At 40.5% G+C, this 23,322-nt stretch overlaps 1 protein-coding gene across 1 annotated transcript in view; it reads left to right on the top strand.

The window, feature by feature from the left end:
• stau2 (staufen double-stranded RNA binding protein 2) overlaps positions 1-23,322 on the top strand; it is a 112,122-nt gene that overhangs the window by 59,205 nt on the left and 29,595 nt on the right. Inside the window, exons 12-13 of the mRNA XM_074693725.1 lie at positions 1,365-1,726; positions 18,384-18,497. Of these exons, the coding sequence (XP_074549826.1) occupies positions 1,365-1,726; positions 18,384-18,497 (476 nt within the window). The remainder of the gene's footprint in view (positions 1-1,364; positions 1,727-18,383; positions 18,498-23,322) is intronic.

Below are 23,322 nucleotides of genomic sequence, written 5' to 3'. Positions count from 1 at the left end.
ATGGGGCAGTTTGTTGTAGTATGAGTAATAAGAGCTGGATTTCATTGCTGTTTCCTTCAGCTTTTCTTCTTCTCTGGAAAGGAATGCAAACTTCATTGTTCACAATGGGAAACACTCTGTGCAGGTTCCCAGAAACCTTAGACAAGAGTTAGCTCTAAACCGCCTGTCTTTGTATGTGTGTTTCTAAGTGTGATGGTAATGTTAACTCAAACAGGAAGCGGCCTGTCAGTCATGCGCTCACTCCAGCGCTTTCTCCCAGCTGTTGGTCCATACGCACACACAAACAAGCGTGTGCAGACACACACAGCTGGTCTTCCTGTCTCTGGTGACCTTGGCTGGACTTTGGAGGCTCTGCATGGTTTTCACATCCACTCATTCCCACTTCGTCTTCTATCCGAGCCGGCTCCCAGCTCATCCCTCCCTCTTTAATCCTTCACATCTCTTCTCCTTTCACATCTTTTATTCCTCCCACTCACTTACACTGACCTCAGCCACAAAGTGACGAAAGTATTGAACTTCAACCTGTTGGTGTTTCCTGCTTCCACCTGTCATGACCATTTCGGGGCAGTGATGTCAGAATGAAGTCGGCCAATACAAACAACTGAGATTCGTCCAAATGGTCTGGATCGGAACAAAGTCTTGGAGCGCTGTTCTGCTCAGCTGGCGAGAACCAGAGAAAAATCTGGACGGAAACTAAAGCTGGTCAAAGGTGCTTCAGTCTCTGTTATCCAAATCACCCAGGATGTTTCCCGGAGCCACTGAAATATTCCCAAAAGAACTTTGATCTGAGGCCGAACCTGCTCCCGATTTCTCTTTGGTCTGCATTTCAAGAGACCTTATAAGTGAAGCATGCCCCTTAGCTGACGCTGCTGTTTCCCATCAAAGATGAAGTCATAGCCGCTCTGTTGATATTGGTGGATGCTCCGTTTGTGTCTCAGTGTTTGTGTTTGAGGATGAGAAAGAAAGAGGCCATGTGTGTGTTTCCCAGCAGACAGTTTGATAGCGCTCGGAAGCGCCAAACCGCATGAAACTGTCATCTACGTTTGGTGATGGTATGCCAGTTTGGAGAGTCAATATGCAAACTTGTTCACTCACAAATGGAGAGTCAGCAGCGCACACACACACATTCACAAACACATCCTAGCGTTGTGTGAAAGTGCATGGCAGAAAAATGTGTGCAAATCATTTCTGTGGCTAAAACTGACCTGTTTATTCTCTTCTGCCTTAGTCTTTTACCTTTGTTACACTCTGCTTAAAGTGGCCTCATCTGTTGTTTCAAATCATTTTTTTCTTCAATTTTGATTCATTAAATTGTAATCTTCTCTCCTCCTCTTCCCCCTTCCCCTTGTCTCCATCTCATCCAGCCCAGAAAGGCCTCCTCCACCTCAGCCCAGACGTCTACCAGGAGATGGAGGCCAGCAGGAAGCAGGGGGGCAGCAGCGCTCCAGGCCCCGGCAGTAACAGCAGCGGCTCTGTCAACTACATATCCAAAGACATCGGGCCTTGCTCCGCTCCGCTGCCCCCCGGACACACTCCGTACTACAGCGGCTCTGCCTCCTCACCCAGCCCGACCGCTACCATGGCCAGGGAGCTGCTGCTAAACGGTCAGTCGCCCACAGCTGACGCCTCTCTGAACATGAAGGGGAAGAACCCAAGCTTGCCCTGCGGCGTGTCGGTGCAGCCTGCACAGCAGCTGGACTACCTGGCTCGTATCCAGGGTTTCCAGGTAAGAAAGCAGATTTGCAACTGCAGCTACTGAAAAAAATAGGTTGCAATCAATAAGGTAACAGCTGAGATGTGGAAGATGTAAGAATAGGAGAGTCAAATATCTGACAGGTGGAATTCCCCAAGCCCCTCATCAGAAACATCTATGACAGCTTTACAGAGTTCAAACAATAGGAATCATAAATGTGAGCTGAGATGATTCAGACACATCATTTATTTTCTTCTGTTTCACTCGCATGAATTGATTTTAATCTTAAAAGTGTTCACAAGAAAAAATATTAGGATGAAAGCATGATTAAGAAAACAGATGCAACAGAGCAGACATACAAAACAAACATAAAGAGAGCATAAAACAAACCAAAAAAAGCAAAAGCAGAAATGTCCCTTAAGCCTTCTTCCATGAGAGGAAAACAGTACATTAAAATAAAGAAAAAAACAAAGCACATGACAGTTCCCCAAAATAGAAGCCACAACATCAATTTCCACCCCCTCCATGCAATCATATGGGACAGAATCAAACTTTAAAATCAACAAACATGTTTCTCATGAGCTGTCTGTCACAACAGTTAGTCCATATTTATCGATTTTTAATTTGAATCATTAATTTGACCTTGATGTCATGATTGACAGCTCTGTTGGAGACTCTCGCAGGATTCATTACCAAAATAGCAGAACAAAGGAGTCATTGCACAAGATTCATTGAGATTTTTACTACATACACGACTTAATTTAAACTTGATGAAAGCATCACATGCCCATCATGTGACATATGTTACATTGAAACACTGAAACGACAGCCCAGATGTTAGCGTGACCAGGTTTCAAGAGACCTCTACATACCTTTTGCTACTGCTCTCATTCAGAATGTCACCTCAGTTGATATGAGATTTTGCGAGGACAAGAAGCTGCATGCAGTGACAGACACACACATACAGACGTGTTTTGAGGTGAAGGTTGAGATTTTGTTAAACTATCACAAAGATGGGTGCTCCACCAGGACGAGTACATGAGACTTGAGAGAAAGTCACACCAAACAGTTTTACACAGAGGGGTAAAATATGAAGGAAAATGTTCATGAGATGGAACCAGAGATGTTCTGGGAATGTTTTTTTTTCATACTAATACCCATTTATACCCATTTGCAGAGCTTCTCTCAGATAACAGTGGCAGGATAGCAAACAGAATGTATTATCAGTAGAAAACCATTGATGTAGGTACCAGATACAAGAACAACTCTCCTTGCTCAGCAAATTTTTATCTTCTTTTTTTCAATTGCACCCAAAACCTGCACGACAAAAGTCTGTTTTAGAAAATGTACATTTATGACAATGGTTTGGATCTTCATCTGTACAGATGGGTATGCAGGAGCTGCAGGACTTTATGTCAATTAGTGTGTCGCAACTATCTTAGCTTAGCAGTGAGATAACATTTTCCAAAGAAAACTCTGATTCAGGATTTCCAGCTTAAAGTTTTAATAAAGAGCTGAACACACTAAGAAATGTACATCACTATCTTACGCAAGATTCTTATTCAACACATTCAACATGGTATACATCTCCTTATTTACCAAAAATGGTACAGGTAAAAAATAGTGCTAGCTTGATGCTAATGTATATGGGAAATTGCATGGATATGCTAATGGTTAGCATTATGGATTTGAAATGACACAATACCATTGCCCAGTTCCTGGCAATCAGTATCGGTACTTGATGCTTCCAATTTTCTGTACGTTTGTGTGTTAATATGGTGATAAATATTAATTTGTTTAATTTTAAATTCTCAAAGTTTTTCAAATAAACATTCTTATTTCTCAATATATAAACTTGCAGTGCTGTGTTCATGTCCAGTATGGAATATCGCCTACTTTTCCACTCCCTCACAGTCACAAGGTTGAGTTTAGGCACTTAAAGGCAGTGCCGTTTGGTTTTATGTGAACCTGCACTTGATACTACAGACTGAATTCGGTTGGTATCTGTAAAGGCGCCTAATTCGGTACCCATCCCTAGTTAGAAATCACCAGTATAACTTTGGTTTTACAACAGAATTTCAACTTTCATCACAGAAACATATCACAATTACTCTCTATAAACAATACTGAGAACTCTAAATGTCAAAATACCAACAGGCAAGATAGAAGAAACGGTTCATGCGGACGCATGGCTTCATGACTTCATGACTTCAACATAACTACGACAAGCTCAGTGTTCAACTCAAAGCGTTGCTACAACCACCTCAAGACACTAGGTTGCCTGTTTTAGCAAATAACATAACAAAACAGGACATCAGCGTCACCAGACATACAATTTTCACTCAATTTTATTTTATTAATCAATAAAATGTTGGCACAGAAAACCTGTAAAACCCACTGCTTTTACACAGAAAATTTGCAGGAGGAATTGATCAGGGACTCAATAAAGAATTGATAAGCAGAATAGATAAGGGCACTGGTGTCACTAAAATCTTATCAATAACTGTCCCAATTCATCAGGCAAGGTCCAGCACTGAAACAATGCTGACAGATGCCTTTTCTGTAGGACAAGCAGTGCGGGAATTTATTTGGTCCTCTAAACACCTGTCTTGTAAACATTTGTAAACTGAAGATGATGAGTCAGTTTTTCAGTGCAGATTTTTCTGGTAATATCACATTTGGATAAACTTGAACTGGAATCAAAGCTCACAGGTGTGAGCAGTCACACACACTCTGAACACCCTCACACTCTGTGTGTGACTTTGTGTCCCTAAAAGAGACTGGCCCAACGTCTGCTGGAACCAGTCCCTGCTGCATGCCATGCCACTGAAACCAGCGCCTGTTCATTTAAGCTGCAGATGCTTTTTATCAGTTTGAGCGAAAACATTTTATCTTAACCTGCTGAGGGTTTCTTTGAAAGGCCTTTGTTATTGCTCTGAGCCTTCCTGTGTGTGTGTAACCTGAGAGCTCTGCTGCCCAGCCAAGCCCCAAACACACTCGTACATATGCACTCACACACACATACACACACAGCAGGTTCTGTTTAGGGGAAATGGAAGAGTTGGGCTAAGACTGTGTGAAGTTTAAGCCTCTGCTGTTCTCATACTGCACAGACCACTTGGCATTAATATGAGAATATTCCATGTCTGTGTTTTTTAATGATCCAGAGAAATACATGCAAAAGCATCAGTGCTCTGGTGTGTGTGTGTGTGTGTGTGGGTGGGTGTGTGTGTGAGTGTTTGTTCTTAGTGAGGAAATCAGACTGTAATAGAGACTTTTGGACAATTTGCCTTTTATTGAGGGTATGTTTTGTATCATGTTGGTTTGAAATGTGAGTCTCTGCTGACCATGTTTGGCCGACTTTTTAGGTCTTATTTACCATAAATGTTTTGCGGTTTCAGCTTCACAGATTTTTAATGTTTATGTTAAAATGTGAAGTAGCCTGCTTTATCACAGCACGCCTAAAGTGCTGCTTTATGTTAAGCTGTCTTTTTTTGTCAGTTCACTCTGAAACAAACGGGCACTCGCATCAAATGCTTGATTTTTTTAATGTAATTTGATAATAATCTCCTCTCCTGATTAGTAACTTTCATTTTGTAATTTAACTCTGTCATCCAAGCGTGCGGATTACAGTGACTGCCCAACATGAACTAAATAAGCACTGAGGACATTCTCATAGTGTCTGTTTCATCTGCAGAGCAGCACAGACAAAGGCGCGGGCCTACCTGCTAAGCCCTTCTTTTGATTTGATTGGAAAATAGCCTCTGGTGGAAGCTCCGACTGGAGCAGTGTGTTGTACTCACGCCAGCTTGGAGCAAGGATGCTGGCACTTACTCCACTTTATTTGTGTGTGTGTGAGAGTAAGTGTGTGTATGTGTGTATTTCCTATTAATTTGGCTGGCGTGTTGTTGGCACAGCGGGTATGTGCGCTGGAAGTAGGGCAGAAACAAAGAAGCAGGAGGTAATAGACAACACATGGACTCAAATGAAGCACTGAGTAGGAACCGCGGAGAAGATTCTTCCTTTTTCATTTCCTCGTATCTCTTCCTTTACTCGTTGTGGTTAATTCAGACAACTTTGTCTCGTCATGATCCCTCCCTACAAAAAATACCTCAGCGTCTGCCTCTATAAAGAATCTGATTTCGTTTCTTATGTCATTTTTGAAGCATCAAGGGTTTGACCCTGGCATTGCAGTCACCAACTTCCCATTTACCCTGCCATCACATCACTTAATAGAGTTGTTAAAGACTGCCTCCCTTTAAAGCAAAATCTGAGGTTTTATATAGAACATTAATGATTGATGGAAGTTTAATGATATTTTTCCCATGATAAACACCTGGACGAAGACATTTCTCCTGCTCCAGAGCTTTTTTCATCCTCTCTTCATGCACCACACCTGCTTCCCTGCACTTGATTTCAAACAACCTGCTCTGCTGTCAGAAGATAGAAATCATTATTGAGCTCTGGCTGTTTGTCCTCATTGAATGTGGACTGGCAGTACTGGAGCAATTTAGTGGTTGAGCGGGTTAATGAAGAAGAAGGATGTGAAAGGGGCTGAGAGAGAAGGGAAGTGTGGATGAAAGACGTGAGCGCCTTTGTGTGTCATCTGATGCTCCTTTTATTCATGCACAAATTATTCCTCAGTCACTGTCAGAGAAACACAGATACATCAGCAGTCTGTTTCACAACCTATAGTGTCACTTGATAATAATGATAATAGTAAATTAATTCGTAAAGCAATTTTCACCAAATTTGTTCCAAATTGTTTCCAGTTTCAATGAATTTTTCCCATTGAAATGAACTGAAATGGATAATTCATACCAGACCCCCCAAAAAACACCATTATTTTCTTTTGACATTTTTTTGAATAAAAAAAGTGTACTTGTATATAACAATTTGATAAAAGCGCTAGCGGTGGGGTATTTGAAGGCTCGAAACACCCAAATTCATCTCTCAACTTGGGACACTCATAAGTCTAGGTACCACTGTACTCAGGTAGGCTGTTGACTTTAAATCATGCTCAGTTGGCTCTAAAGGGCCCAGCGTGTGCCAAGAAAACATCCCTTACACCGCAACACCACAACACCACCAGCAGCGGCCTAAACCGTTTTATGCAAGGCAGGATGGATTAATGTAATCATGTTGTCTACACCAAATTCTGACAATACAATCTGAATGAGGCAGCGGAAATCTAGACTCATCAGACCAGGCAGCGTTTTCCAATCTCCTATTTCCCAGTTTTGATGAGTCTGTGTTGCATTTTTTGAAGCATTTTTCCATTCTTCCCCAATCTGAATGAATTAAGTTGCTACCATATTATTCCCTAATTAGACATTTTTGGTAGCGAATAGTTGAACAGGCGTGGCAGGTGAGTGTATTTGACTAAGTTTCCAAGACTCATTAGTAAGATTGTTCCAAATTAATCAACTTACAAGTCATTGAAACTAAACTTTTCTTTTAAACTCAAAATCATGAACAGTTGTACCTGTATTTCTCTATTGTCTTTAGTGATTCTAATTTTATTTGTTTGAATGTAATATTGTGCAGCTATCATGCTCTGATCAAATTACCATACAGTACTTTGTTTTAGGGTTAGGGTTAGAAACACAAGAAACAGAACCCTAGAGCTTTAATTTTGACTGAGTGTATCATGTTAAGATGTTGCATTGCAAATTGAATTAACTTTTTATTTGGGAGTGGAAAAATGTTGTATTTAACCTCTTAATGATTCCTCACTCTGAGCCATGGCCTCTATAAGAACTCCTTGATTTGGCATGTGAACTGAATGCTGTCACTCCACCTTTGGCTATACCACAATATATAGATGAACCTAGTAAAACCACAAGTGCTTAAAAAACAATGACACAGAACAGTAAGCAGGCATCTCATTATTTTTCTTGCAAATGATACAGCAAGCCATATTCTTAAGTAACTGGCAGGTACAGTGAATGTAGCACCAGCATGAATCAGAAATTACACCCCTCCTGAGGTTGTGTTCTGTTCGTGTAAATGGAAAATATGACGGAATCACTTTGTGTATTGTAGTGGAGATTTAGAGCAGCCAATAGTGTCTCCATGACCTGCATAAAGCATAACCTCATATATTAGTATTTTATCGTCTTATTTATATAATAATTTTTGTGTGGCTGAGTGGAAAACTAAAGGTTCTCTGTGAAACATGAATCATCACACATCTACATGGGTCAGATGATAACTTCTAATGACACCGGAGATTGCAACGTTTAAGAAATTAATATCCTCCTGCACATGGCCTTCAAAGGTCAGGGTACTGTACTCCAACAATCCAGGTTGTGTCTGGGAAAGTTGAATGGTATCTACTGTGTCCATCAGCTCAGTCCACCTGTTAAACCCAAACGCAATAAGACAGCAGAGATAGCAATCAGCTGAGTTATGTTATCTCCCCGTGACGGGCTTAACTGGAGAGGTGGATTTAGAGAAAAGGGAGGGCCTGCGCCCTTCGCCATGCTGGAATCAGAACTTCTATGTTGGAAATCCCATGTTAATGAAAACACTATCCTTGGCGGGTGGCTGGTGTTGAAATCTATGCAACACAGTTCCCAGGATTTCTCACACGTCCTCGGTGTTTGCTCTTCTCTCTCTCCCCGCTTCCTTCTTCGGCTGTGTCAAAAACCACTTCAAATGGTGCCGACTACACCTTCCACCCTGCCTGGTACTCTCCCTTTTTTCCCCTTATTCTTTTTTTCAATGTGTTCCTGATCTCCATGGCTGACTCTCATCTCTCTGTATCAACATCAAACGCTTGGTTTTGAACAAACGTTCAAAGACTTCAACAGTTTGTTTCCAACTTCCATGTCATCGTCTCATTCCTCTACTCTCTGTTTACTTAAGGATTTGCTTTAGAAAATACATTTTGGGATGCCTAATCCCACCAAGTTTGATTTCTGCGGCAGGGTGATGGCTTCCAGCTGTGCTCTGCGGCATATTTGTGTGAAGAGCGATCTTCGAAAACAAGTTTTGTCGGTGGTATAAATCAGACCGTGAATGCTGTGCTGGCTCGGCGCGCAGTCTCTCTACTTACATGGTGGCCCTCTGTGTGCGTGTCGGTGCATGCGCCTGTGACTGTGTGTTTGGCAAAACTGAATGATGATGTTCTTTCACCACAATCAAGCCCATTTGCAAACCCTTAAATCAAATACCCTGAAGTGCCAGCACAGCAAATTGCAAATTTGAATATGCAGTGTAATCTGTTTAGCTCGCCTTTGTTGTTTGTATTTTGATAGTATTGATCATATTTCATGCTTTTCTCAATGCTAAGCAGGAATAGCAGCTTCGTGCCAGCACAGGCCCAGAATAGGCAGATGGGGAGGTGCAGGTTGTGTAAACATGGCGCTTTGTTTAAAGTCCAAACACTTCACATTATTAAAGTAGTCCAACAACAGTAATATTTCACATTATCACCTCTAGACAGGCAGCCTTGTAACATCTGAAAGTTATAAAAACTAAATCATTTTTGTTGCAGGCTGCAAACGTGCTTATTTTAATTCTAAAAATTGTTGTTTTGAATTGTTGTGCGTGATGATATTGGTACTTCTGAAGCCGACCTCAAGCAAGCACTCGATGAACTAAGGGTTTGTGTCTCATGGCTTGGCGATACCGCTCAGTGAAGTGATTCAGACTCTTCATTTTTCATTCCCAATGTGCTGTAGCAGTGAGTGACATCTGGTCATGAAGGGTACACGCACTCTACAGAGAAGCAGGGACATCCATTATCCATCATCTTGACATTTGATTAATAAACCCCAAAAATAAAACAGTCCCACTTTTTTTGTACTCCATTAAAAAAATTGTCACATATCAGGGCTCCAGAGTGCGACCAAAAATTTTAAGAGCAACTAATGTCTTTTGTTGGTCGCACCGGTGCACCTGACGCTGCTGGGTGAAAACTTGTTTTTTCTCTGTGTTCTTCTTTGACTAAACTCAAGGAAGGGTTATACCATGGTCTAAACCAAAAAAACTGCTCCTCCTAGTGATTGGCTGCAACATAGGTAAAAAAAAAAAAAAAACCTAGCTCTCCAGTCATTCCAGATAAGCTGTGGTCAAACTTAAAAAAAAAAAAAATCACCTCGTAGAAATGTTTCTCACGTCCAATTGTTGTGGTGATTTGAAGATATCATTTGGCTGTCTTGTATTCAAGCCCTCTTTTTTATGAAAATTTTTGTTTTCATTAGTTATACGAGGTTAAAACCAAGGTTTTACGTCATGTTTAACGATGATGATTGTCTTAGTTTTGTCAACTGGCTCCACTCAGATTCTCCCAGTATCCCTTACAGTCTGTACTGTGTAGACTCTGGCTGCACAATTGCTACCAATGGCTGCGCCTGAGACGGGGTATTTTGGCTTCAAAACCGTACAATGGTAAATGGCAGAGCCACGCTGTCCACTCTATATACAGTCAATGGTCCCCATGTTAATATCCCTTGAGTCACGTAGAAAACTTTCATCTCTATCTCAAGGATTGTATCCACATATAAAGTCAGCTGATATTTACCTGAAACTCCATCCTGACCAGTTTGTGCGGATTTTAATAGTGATTGTTGCGGCACTTGCGCTCTGTATTACATGTGTGTTTTACACCAGCTGATCGTTATAATGAAGGCAGTGGCACAGGTAGGGGTGACCAGGGTGTGCACAGCACATGTAATTACCATTTCTTCTCTTCAACTTAACAATCTATTTTAACAACCTTAAGAAAATATGATTGTATAGATATTATATCCAACAATGATTTTAGTTTAAAAATACATTATACATAAATGTGCATCAGCCAGTCTAATAAATTAACAGCAGTTTTTGAGCCCAGACTAAAAGATGGACCTTTAGATTACACAAAAACTTGCGAGGCCTTAGGGAAACACTGATGTTGTATACAACATTGCCAAAGAGGAGTCGCAAATTTGAATTAAAAATTCCTCTCATGAGAGAAAAATGGTTTAATGTGAATTCAGTTCATTGAAGCACTTTAGGAACAGTCACTTTGTTTTAGAAATGTTTTATTTTTCTTCATGTTTGGGTTTAAATTGTTTAATTTCAGCTCAGTGAAGTACTTAAAACATTTTATACATTAAGACAAATATTTCTCAACACCTTCTTGTTTTAATTTGGATGCACCTAAATTTTGTGCTGGTGCACCTTAAAAAATGCTACAGCATGGTTAGACTTAAGTGATATATAAAACTCAGCTTTTGGCATTAAATAAGATATTTTCCTTCATGAAAAAAAAGTAAAAAAGCAGTGCTGTTTACTTTAAGTTCGTATGCAGACAGAAATGAAAGCTTGCTGCGCTATAGATGACATACTGTTGTTGATTTAGCTGTGACAAGCTAACTGCTGTTAGAAAAGTATAACCCAATTATGATCATTATCAAGAAAATATTGTCCCCATGCTTACTTTTTGACACTTTCTGTTTTATTTTAATGATATAATAAAATCTAGGGAATCAATTAAATTTATTTGAATAGTATTCTTCACAAGCAGACTATTCAGTTCTCCAGCCAGTCTAGCCAGTCTATGAAGTCATGAATAAAGGGCTTGCTCACTCAGAATTTGGAACTTTTCTCATCCACATTAGTCTTCCCCCTGTGATTAAGGGGAAGTGCCCTTAAAGTTTTGAAGTGGCAGCTTTGTTTGCCCTTAACCTTCCGCTATTAAGAGAAGTTTGAGGTATATTAACAGTGTGCTTTAAACACTCTTGACCCTTGAAGTTCCACTGAAGTGGTTCAGACTGGACCTCTAATTGCTTCGTACCAACAATGACAGCATTCCTCAGCTGAGAGGTTGTGTTTATTTTTGTCAAATCAAAGTTATTCCCGTGCTCCTTGACTCTTTGCAGCCTGCACAACGCTTAGTCTGGAATCAAGATGAAGTCCTGAAGTGCTTGTGGCTTTTGCTTGAAAAACATCACAACATACCTAATACGTATTTGTTTTTTCTGTTACCTTGGCAGCATTGCGTAACAGAGTCCCGGAGCACCACCGTGCCATTTGCATCTTTGTTCATTGTTTATTTGTTTGCTCAATTTTGGGTGTGTACATACATATCCGAGCACTCAACATTGAGCATGGCTGCATGAGTGCTACGAGTCTGATTGCTTTTTAGTTTGTGCATGTTCATGTTTGTTCGAATGAAGAGGAGCATTTGAAGACAAGCCATCAAGCTTGAGAAGCCAGATGTCAGAGGTCGTTCCACATTAGTGCCGCCGATCAATCGCAGGCCTTGCGTAACTCTCCCGCTCCTTTGTCTCCAAAGGAAGTGGATTAGAGGCTGTTTTCTGAGCGGGGACCTGGGATGATTAGTTCGGCCTGTTTAGAATGCATGCACTCACAGATGCATACAAACAGGCACTCAAAACAGACGGCCGGGATGGGAGGAGAGACGGTTTGTTTTCGAGATGCTCGTTATTTCAGTTTCTGCCAAATCATGGCGAATGAGATGATGCCACAGTTTTCTTTGATGCCTTCACATCAGGCAACTTCCTTTCCTGCCTGCAGGTCAGAGTCACTGGAAAATCTCCTAAGTAATCAGAACTTTGATTATTTCATCAACAAGCCACCAACGTAGTAGGACCTCCAAGTCAAATTTGGTGAATGTCCAAATTTGTTGTTTTATCTCGAGTTTGGCTGACGGAGGGAGCAAGTCTTGTTTATAGAAGTCGCATGCAATATAATCATTTCATATTAGAGACCAACGACTCTAGTTTTTCAGATCTGGATCAAGGTCTCAAAGATGATGATGAAGATGGATTAAAAAAAACACAATAGAAACAAGATTAAGAGTTGAGAGTCATGCTAATAGTTTAAACAAGCCAGTGGCTCTGCACAGCATTTTCCTGTAACGTAACACTAACTTTAGAGTGCCAACAGGCCAGGTGTTACCTTAACTTCAAAGTAAATACGTTACAGTGTTACCCAGCTCACCATCCTACTTTAAAATTATAACATTTAACATTTATTTAAACCTAGCGCAGAGTATGATGGAAGTGGGCAGGAAACGAGGGTTTGCAAGTGTTACCAAATATGTGAAAACTTGTGAGCTCACCTGAAAAGGGTTCGGGTTTTAGGTGGAGCCACAGGGGGATCAACATCTTTAAGTTTCAAAGAAATCTATTAAGGAGTCAATGAAATATGCCACCTGAACTGACAAAAATATTCTTTGACTAGTTACCAGCAAATATAGAATGGCGAATTTGCTTGATATACCCATCTACACTGATTCTTTTTTTAGATTGCCAGAAACTACTTTTTTTTCTCAATATAAGAAAAGAAATACTTTTCCCATCATCATTGTAAACTTAGTAAAACAATTGAACTTAACTTCTTATCTTGAGAAATCTGGGAAAAATAGTATTCTGCCTTTTACAGCTTCTGTAGTTTCAGACAGACAGTTTCTCATCTAGGTTTAAAAAGGGGCTGTGAGGACTTTCTAAGTGATCTTGAAAAGGTCTCCCTTCTTGATATATGCCTGATTGTAATCCACACTTTAGAATGAGATTTTCAGCGCCAATATAGGTTATTGCTAAACGCTACTTCTTAATTTCAGATTTACTGTCTCTGTGACAACACCACGCCGGCTGACAAAGTTTAGAAGTGAGAAGAGAGATCTGTATTTTCTCTGCTGAAAACAATTTCTAGGATTATTTTTGTAGTAATGGTGGACACTGGAGCCTAACTACCAGACAGAAAAAAGAACAGAAGAGCGGAAGAAAGCTAAACAAAAGAGCGATAGAGCACGGGCTCAAAGCTAAAACACAAGCTAAAGGCTAAAACATGGGCCAAGCTGGTTTTGATAATGTTCTTTCCAACCCACATGCAGCAGTTATTCTGCAGTGGTCTGTTCAAACTTGAGAGTCTATCAATAAATTGAAGAGTGAGGTTACGTTAGCAGGACATAACCAGGATTCACTAACATTACACAGTATGGACATGTCTCAGAGCACCAGGCTGCCAGTATCACTATACATAGCTGGCTACTTAACTCTGGTACAAACTGACAAAGTTTACTTGTTGTCACGTCCGCTTGCAAATATGTTGGAGCATTTTGGCCGCTACACATATCCAGCTACTATATTGGGGTGTAAACTAACAATGTTTGCTTGTTGTCATGTTTCAAACAACAGCGCTACATAACTATTGGTAAATACCTTACCTTATTGTGTTGTTTACAGTAATAAGTTGTCTAGAACAAAGAAAATTAGACTTAAAAAGAAGTTGTGATCTCCATTCATTTCAAAAACAAATGCACAACTTAAGAGTCAAGTCTTAACAACAGTGAGTGACTCCAGGCCAAAAGGTGGCGCTGCAATCCAGTTAAAACAGATCCTCCTCATAGCATCTTTAAAACAATATTTCCTCAAATGTGGAAAACAAGAAAAGAAAGTTGATTCTATTATTTCTACTTGCTATAACATTGCGGTTTTGGTTACATAAGCTAGTTTGCTTAGCTATACTGAATTCTCATAGTCAAAAGTACCTATAGTCACATGTTTGTATCAGCTTTGGTGAATACACCCTCTCAAACAATGGGAGACGTTGGAAACTCTGGGAAATGTGATATTTTCAAGCATATATCTCTTTCCTTTGTGAGGCTAAGAGGGAGCGTCTGTTTCCTCCTTCACCATCCACGGGCCTCACCGTCGGCTGGAGTCCTGACAGCTCGCGATAGATGAACTGACCAAGAGTGCCCTCTGATCAGACACCATGATTACACAATACATCACCAACCACAGGCCTCTGTGCTGCCTCAGTGAACCAGAATACTGGAGAATCACACATTAACTCTCAGAGATTCATGTCTCTATTCCTCTCAACAGCACAAAATCTATCCTACACCTCTTCACACAGGTCGAACATTGAGTGCTGCAGTGCTGAATACTGTTATGCGTTTTTAAACATCTGGAGTAAAATCCTGTTTCCAAACAATTATAATCTTCCCCCCTAAAAAGACCCCCACTTTGTTTTTTCCACCCTTCTGTCTTTCTTTCTTTCTCCTTAATGTCGAACTCTGGAGAATTTATTAGGGATTAACATGTCAGAGAAGGCTTTTTCCACGGCTCACTTTACTGCATTCATCATTTATACACATAACAGATAGCATTCCACAATTTATCGCTGTGGGCCCATCTTCTCAGCAGCAGGTGTGTGTGTGTCTGTGTGTGTGTCTGTGTGTGTGTGTGTGTGTGCACACATATGTCTGTTTGTACATATATGTGCATATCTTTGTATGCACATGCCCATATCTCCCCGTGCGCGTGTGTTATAAAAGAGCTGCTTTTCAGTGGGCAGACATCGATGTGTCTGGTCGACTGGAGCGTGCTCACTCTTCTCCACATATGATCATAATTCATTTTGAGAGGAGACACACACACACACACACACACACACACACACACACACACACACACACACACCTTGTTCTGGAAGCTTTCAGTCACAGGTCATATACTGCTGTGTCCACGTGTGTGCTGGTACGTGCACACACAAACTTACTCAACAAGCACACATGGTTGTTATGTATAGCAAGAAAATTACAGGCTACATAACAAAAAAAAAAGATTACAGACTTAATGTGTGGTGTGCTGCACATTTTCTGCTGATTAAAAGAATTAGAGATGAAGCAGAGCCAAATCAATATCCACAATATTTATTTATTAAACATATTGAGACATGAGTAATTTTTTTAATATGAGCTGTTCTGGAATTTATTCAGTAATCTAAAAAAACAACTATAAATCACTTAATGCACCTCATTTGCTATTGATTCTTATTTATGTATGAAATGTATTCATTTTGTTTGATTTGTCGTGCATGGTAAAACTAGGAAATCCTTTTTCCATGATGTCTGACTTGTCTTTGAAGCTTAAACCACAACCCCTTTTTTAATGCCTTCACTCAAGCCTAGCCATCTTCTTAGTTCAACAACCATGACCCACTCTAATTAGATAATCAGTTTGTGTAGGATTTTTCAGACAACACTAATGGAGATAGACCGAAATGATTTTTTCAGACAATCAATACTGATCATTAGTAGTCAAGGAGGCTGATAACTGATATTTGGAGCGGAAATTCATTTACAGTAAAAGTGAAAATACAGGGGACAAAATTTTGAATAATACAAACTCCAACATTTAACTTTGTTTAATAAGCATATGTTTATGAAACAGCTCCCAGGTGCATCAGCATGTCTTATAAAGTTAAATAAACACTTTTAAAAAGGTAGCTCCCTAATGTTTTCAGTAAATGGTTTTCCACAAAAAAAAACACCAACTCTGCGTGTAACCAATCAGTTGGTGGGTGACTGTGGGTGGGACAATGCTAAAGACTAGAGTACTGACTGCAGACTAAGAAGCGTGGCTGCATCAGAGGCAAAAATAACACCATTTCAAATTGATATCTTATCAGCTTTTGAATTAACAAAAAAGGCTAGTGCTGATATGCCTCAAAATGCAGAATTTTGGCCCCTATCTATAGACAGCAATGCAACATATGCTGCATTTGAAAAAGCCATATCACAGATCAACATGTGAAGTAAAGAACATATTACAAACAAATGACTTGATTTTCTTACAGTACATTCGTGATGATAATTATGACTTGTAGGTGCCTTATATCATGTATCAGATGGCACAGGTTATTTGTTCGATCCAAACCTGGAATCTAAGAATATGAAGCCTGTGCAGAAATGCTAAAAACTGTAGTTCTTCAAGATACAGCTTGAGGCTTGCTGCAGAAACACCAGAAACTACATGTATACTAATCCAAATAAACAGATCATTACAGCAAAAATAAACATGTTTACATCCTGGTCCAAAATCCCAGCTTGGTTCTTGGAAGCCATTTCTGTACAAATGTGGAGAATTTTTCTTAAAACTCCTAAACATATGCGTTTTGCTTATATAATGGTTGAAGTGACTAACAAGTAGGCACACAGTCGGTGTATGCAAAGAGACTTCGGGCTCCCCTACTTGCCTCATCCAACTCAAAAGAAGCTAGGCTCAGTTCAGCTTTTTCAATGTGTCGACGACAGGCTTCAAAACAGTGTATCAGAAACCAACAGGTGACATCACAGACATGGCATCCCCCTATTACACAATCTGTTGTTAGAGCCCAAAATGAAAACAAAATCTTCACATTTTGAAACGTTTACACCTTCACGGCAAATAAGCAAAACAACATGTTAAAAAAAAAAAAACTGATTTTGAACCAATGTCCATTGCAATGAGGACAGTAACTGATGTATCATATGCCATACCCACTGAGCTAAAGTGATGCCGTTGAGCTTTTACAGTAAACCAGCATAAAGTTATTGATGTTGAAATTAGCTGTTGGGGGCTGTGGAAAGAAAACAAGTGTCATGGATTCTTGTTGTTGTGCTGACTGTTTTGTCACAGAGAAACACATTTTATTAGTTGTAAATGAGAATTTTGATTCAGTCCCTTTTGTGTAGACACTTGTTTTATTTTAAAAGTTAAAAAAATCCCATACTTTTAAAGGTACTTGATTCTGTGGCTTCCCTTAAATCCTGTTTTAACTGGCTGAACTTTTTCCAAGGCCAATATATGTTATGTGATTGAAATTGTTGCGTAAAGTGGTAGGCCTCAATAGTGCCAATCTAATTCCAATTAGATAGTACCAATCTAATTAAAAAAAAACTTGTTTCATTCAAGGGCATTTGGCCTCTCCTACTTCTACTTTCCACAATCTGAGCTTTGTAAACTTTATGAATGATCATTTGTGGGGGTTTTCTTGTGTAAAGTAATATGTAATAGTTCCCATTTAAACAGGTGATGGCAGCATAGTGTAACCTGTTGTTTTACTGTTGTGGTGATTATAAAGAGGACATTTTTCTGAGGAAGAACATGTTTCTAAAGCCATCATGGTGTCCGATTGATACAGACACAAAGAAGTTGTATTCTACTCGATAGTCAAGATGCTGCTATCTTCATCAGAACAATGTGTTTTGCACTGATGTTTTCACTTATTATTTCCGTCCTTTGTCTCTCTGTGTCAGTCAAATTCATCTCCCTTTAAACTTCTCTTCGCTATTTGTGCCATTCATCAAGATGCACGCAGCTGTCCTTGGCATAAGTAGGCCAGGCCAACACATGCACACGCATCCGTACATAGACATGCAAATACACACGCATGCACGGAGCAAGAGCCAGTGAGAAGTAGGGCAGAGAAGCAGGCAGCGTTACCAGAGCCCTTGGATCAGAGGAGCAGCCTGTCCCAGAGGACCATCATGTCATAACAGTCCTGATTGCACAGCATTTAGGAATGCCTGCAGTGTTAACCTCTAAATGATGAGGGGTCGCCCACTGATGTCATCGCCACCCCCTCAGATGCCCCCCTCTAGCTTCACACACACACACACACACACACACACACACACACACACACACACACACACACACACACACACACACACACACAGTTATTCTTACATGCGTCTTCCATTGCCATCTCTGATGGTGTGGGGTAATTGTCCACAAATGCTCTGTGGTGGCAATTAGACATGCAAGATTTACTCTCCAGCCGACCATTTCCCTCTGAAAGCTGGAGATGCTTCAGTGTACTTGTCTGTTGTGCTTTGACTGATCTTTCCTGTATTTACTTTGGGGTTACTCAGTTTTCCCACCTTTGCCCTCTCCCCCAGGTGCAGTACAGCGATGCTCAGAGCGGTAAGGATTTCGTGACCTATTTGACCCTCTCCCCTGTGCAAATGACTTTCCACGGCACCGGGAGCACCCTCCAAGCCAGCCATGACCAGGTATATCTGTGTGTGTATGTGTGTGTGAGAGAGAGTGATTTATGGGAAAAGAGTGAGTGTCACAACAGACAGAGAAAGATTTCTGTCAGCAGATCTGACCATTACTTAATATGAATCTGTAAAATGATGACCTTTGTATTAAGCTGGCTGCATGAACCTGACACACATTTAGTGTTAGTTTATTATCCTTACATGATGAGTTATGGAATATATTAAAAACATAGTATTGTTCTTCATTCACCAATACTCAAAGATGAAGGGTGGTATACAGTGAAAGAGTGGTTATGCAAATTAGAATCTCAGCAGGGCAAGCAGACAGTTGATGTCAAAGATGTCTTACCTTGAACTCACCTGCACACTATGCATTATTCCACTTAGCACAGAGATGGTTTGGGCCCAGTATCTTCTGAGGCTGCCTTACTGTCATTAGTTCTCACTTAAATGACACAATGTTCACTTGTTTAGACTGTGAATGTTTGTGCCACAGTGTCAACAGACAGAGGTGAAATGTGCTGGAGTCCTTTCTGCAGATTTTTTTTGGCATTGCTTGTGTGATCAGATGCCCTTGTTTTTGCTAATGACCGTTGTTGTGGGGTTAAATCCAATCAGAATCAAGTATTTCAGACATTCAGGTAAACAGTAAGAAAGCCAGATTTGAAAAAAGGAAAGTAAATTGTGATCTTCCCAGAAAACCAAGTATAAGGCTGTATTCAGACCAGAAAAGTCCTTTGGTCCACTTGTTTGGTCCGGACCAAGAGCAGACTTTATTTTTTTCGTTTGGTGCGGTTCGTATTCAGAATGCACTTTCTGCAAGTGGACTATATTCTGTAAACACATCCACGTGTGTGACGATCGGTGCTCACATTGGACAGCACTGACAAAGGCGGCACACAGAATACAGACCCGGAAATGGAGGTAAACATGTGAGTTTGTTGCTCTTATTAGAGCGGCAAAATCATTGTCAGTTTCAAGAGCAGCTCCTTCAAAGCAGACTTAACAACACCGTTTCAAATTTTGGAACAGCAAATGAACGAATGCACGCAGCAAGGATACGCTATGCTCTGTGTGTCCTGACCCACAACATGCTAGCAACAGCGTGGCTAAACAGAAGACGGAGGATCAGGTATGAACCAAAGACGGTTAGGTTACGTGGCTTTACAGGCCCAAAAGGTGCATGTATCCTGTAGTTAGTTCGGATGGACCTTGGTTTGTATTCAGACCTGCACCAGAGAACCGCGAACCGCACCAGAGTTCGTTTGGAAGCTGACCGAGACCACCTCAAAAAGTGGGTCTCGGTCCGGTTGTTTGGTCCGCACCAGGGTTCGTTTGTGTCTATTCACACCTGCATGAAAAGTCCACACCAGCGTGGGAAACGAACCCTGATCCGTTTAAAGTGGACCAAACAGTCCAGGTCTGAATACGCCCTAAGACACTGATGTGTACAATGTGTCAAAGAAACTCACACAGAGTGACTCCTTAGATCCAAAACAATTAAAAAAATTGAAATTATTTTTTTTAAAACTATGACTTTGTACTTTATAGTGTGTACAGTACTTATTTTAACTACACATGCAAATCAGCAAACAGTTTAACCACTCGTCTAATATAACGTGTCTTCATAATGGTGGTGAACACATTTTCCACTGACTTTAATAATAGGTCTAAAGCACAGCTGTCACCTAGCCATGTAATTGAAAATACAGAAGTTGAATCACATTCAGCTTTAGGCTTACAATAAATTGATCAGATAGTCATAATGTAGCACCTGTTAGGTGTGAATTTTTCTATGCATCAGTTGATTGTTTATTGATTGATAAATTCAAACAAAGCTTGATGTTTTAAGTAATTACTGTGAATGCTGCAATCATGACTGGAAATGTCACCAAAAGCAGTGTTGGCTTGTCACTTTGACCTGACATTACATATTGTTGAAAAAATCAATAAATAGATCACAAACCTGACAAGTTATAACTGTTAATTTTTTAGAGTTTGATGATCCAATTAAAAATGCAGAACATGGTTTAAAAACAACAGCGACAATGACAGAAAGCAGCCTGTTGGTCTGCCTCATGGCACACAACAATACACGTACAAGTAATAAAACCACACCCAGGAGCAAATAATGAGGAGTACAGTGTACCAAATATTAGGCATTACACGCAAGGTTCCTATTGTCAATCAAAATAATTTAATATATGGGAAGACCATAAGTTATGTACCAGTGCAGTGTATGCCTGCAGGTCTGCGATGGCCCAGTTATCTAATTCAGGTGGTCTCTCCCCTCTGTCCTGTTTTTATGCCTTAGTAAAAAGTAGCACATTCTGTGCATATGTTGCACTGTATATAGGTCATATTGTCAGACCATTGCAGGAATCTCCCTATATTAAAAGATAAGCCTTTGCTCTGCTGCTGTGTTATTACTCATGAGGACATCAGAAGCACCTGTGATAACAATCATTTTTCTGTGTTTATCATGACAAGCCCCTCTAATACCAACACACAGACATCAATTTTGATTTGCACTCCATCAAAGGTATTCCCATCTCAAAATCAGAGACAGTACCTCTGCTACGTTTGGCGTACCCCCCTGCCCCCCTGGTTTCTTACTCTGTCTCACATACTCTCTGTATTCAGAAGGAGGCTCTTTGTCTTGTGTTGCCCAAGCAGAAAACCAGTTGCTTACATTCTATCATCTAAACATAGGACGCCCCTTTTATTCAGCAGTCTTCAAAGCTTTAATAAAGCGCCGACCGGGCCCTGAATGGGACAGCTGACAGGGGGCTAGTGTCGCCACCACTAGCTGAGAGCCAAGCCAATATAGGGCAGGCAGGTCTGCGTCCTCAGGACCTGTTGTTGCCAGGAGCACTGGGGCATGACCGACTGTTAGAGAGGGCCTTTCTTTTTCTGTTCTCAGTACAGTGAGGAGGACGACCACAAAGGGAGCACCTAACAATAAGGGGTCACCCTCAGAAGCCCCCAAACCCCAACACTTGTTAAACAAAGTAGGCCTCAGGGGGTCACACATGTGGTCAGTGGAGGACACTAGTGCCTGCAAGGATGGAAGTGTTATTGACACACTTATAAGACCAGCAGAGATACCTGTGAGTCAAGTGAAGGTTTTTATTTGGCCTCCTGGTATCTCGTCTCGTCAGATCCACATGTTCTCTTTATCACTTGTTGACCTTGGCACCCATGCACACTCTCAAACACACACCTTCCTCTGTTATCTGTGCAGTTAGACACATTATCTGATAAGGTAGAGTAGATCTCATGGTGTAGTGGTGAGGAGATTTTTGTCTACAGTGTGTCTCTGTTGTTTTACCTACTAAACTAAAAATGTGGTGACTGAAGTATGAATCTGGAGGAATTTTCTGCACCATCATGGAGGTTTATGTCCGGGTAATGAAGGTCATTAAATCAAGGAGAATTTTTCTTTTTCTCACGAGGTTGGGGGAAGACATGTGGTTCCTGCAAGTACAGTGCAGGGGAGGGGCAAACGTATAAAGGTTAGCACTGCAGCTACATAAGCCACTTGTTTGCCTCCCTCATTTGCTTTCTCAGTCAAAAATGACCTCGGCGAAAAGGTTTTCTGTCTGTGACCCTGATCACAAGACATCCTCATGATGAAAATGGGACCTAAACTGCCTACCTCCCTCCCTGTTGTCTCTCTTGGCCTGCAGGCACATTGCTGTCCAATAAAAAGAAGCTGTCCTGATCTTTCTCCCAGTTTGAATGACAGCATGAACTTGGTTGTGCTGATGCCATCACATAAGTTGTAGGCCCACACCAGATATTTTGTCAGCCATGACCAAGACATAAAATCAGCAAGGATATACTAGAGATGATAACTGTGGAGAAAAAGCACATGTACAGGTTTAAACTGGGCAATGTGTTAAGTTATTATAGCTTACTCTGCTTGTGTTTTTTTCTACATTTTTAGGGCGCGTATTTAAATAAAATTGCGATCCTTCGATACATCTGACTTTTGCCATTTTTATTTTGCTTTTTAAACACCAGACTATGTAAAAAAGTTGAATGATGATGATAATGTGTACAGACTAAATCAGGAGCCATATTTTCCCAAAAAATGCACATCACGTGAGTTAGAGAGAAACATTTCGCCCTCTGCTGGAGTAAAGTGGTATTTTTTTCCCAATCCAGTTTACAAAGAAAGATTGAAATAAAGGATTTTAATTTAAACAAAAAATATTTTTTTGAAAAGAGAATCCTGATTTTGATATTGTAAAACAAAAAAACCCAATACACACATGAATCAGTTTTTCTCCCTCCCCTAATATTGGAGTGGCGTCTTGGATCTTGGAAAGATTTTAATTTGACCGACTTTCAGGTTTACTTTGTGTTGCTCATTTTGGCACACGTCTAAAGGCAAAGCTTTGGAATGCTGACACTAGGAGGGCAGTATTTCCAGCCAACGTGTTTTCACTCACGCATCCTGAGGAGAGCAGAACAAATGTGCAGCGATACAGGATTAATGGGTCAGGTACAACCCAGACTTTGATGTGACTGAATAAAAGTCCAGTTGGCACTGTCACTTCAGTGCATACCAAACAATATGTTTTGCACGGTATCAAAATATGGGAAGCATGTGATTCACAATTATGTCAGGGATATGCAGGTGTAGGCTGGTAAAAGGGTGGAGGAGCACCTGATGAAAAATAAAGATGTAACTTTATATGGCTGAGGTACATAATCAAATCATTACATCCAGTAATTGTTTCACCTTATATGCAACAGGAGTTTGGAGACTGAGGTTTGTAACTTACTTTTCTCAGTTGGCAACTTCCAAAGTGATGGACATTCTTAA

Source organism: Halichoeres trimaculatus, unplaced genomic scaffold, assembly GCF_033239565.1.
Source record: "Halichoeres trimaculatus isolate MK-OKI-2021-1 unplaced genomic scaffold, fHalTri1.1 fHalTri1_scaffold_18, whole genome shotgun sequence".
Classification (NCBI taxonomy): domain Eukaryota; kingdom Metazoa; phylum Chordata; class Actinopteri; order Labriformes; family Labridae; genus Halichoeres; species Halichoeres trimaculatus.
The sequence above is the reverse complement of the archived record's forward strand: the minus strand, read 5'-3'. Positions and strand labels throughout refer to the sequence as shown.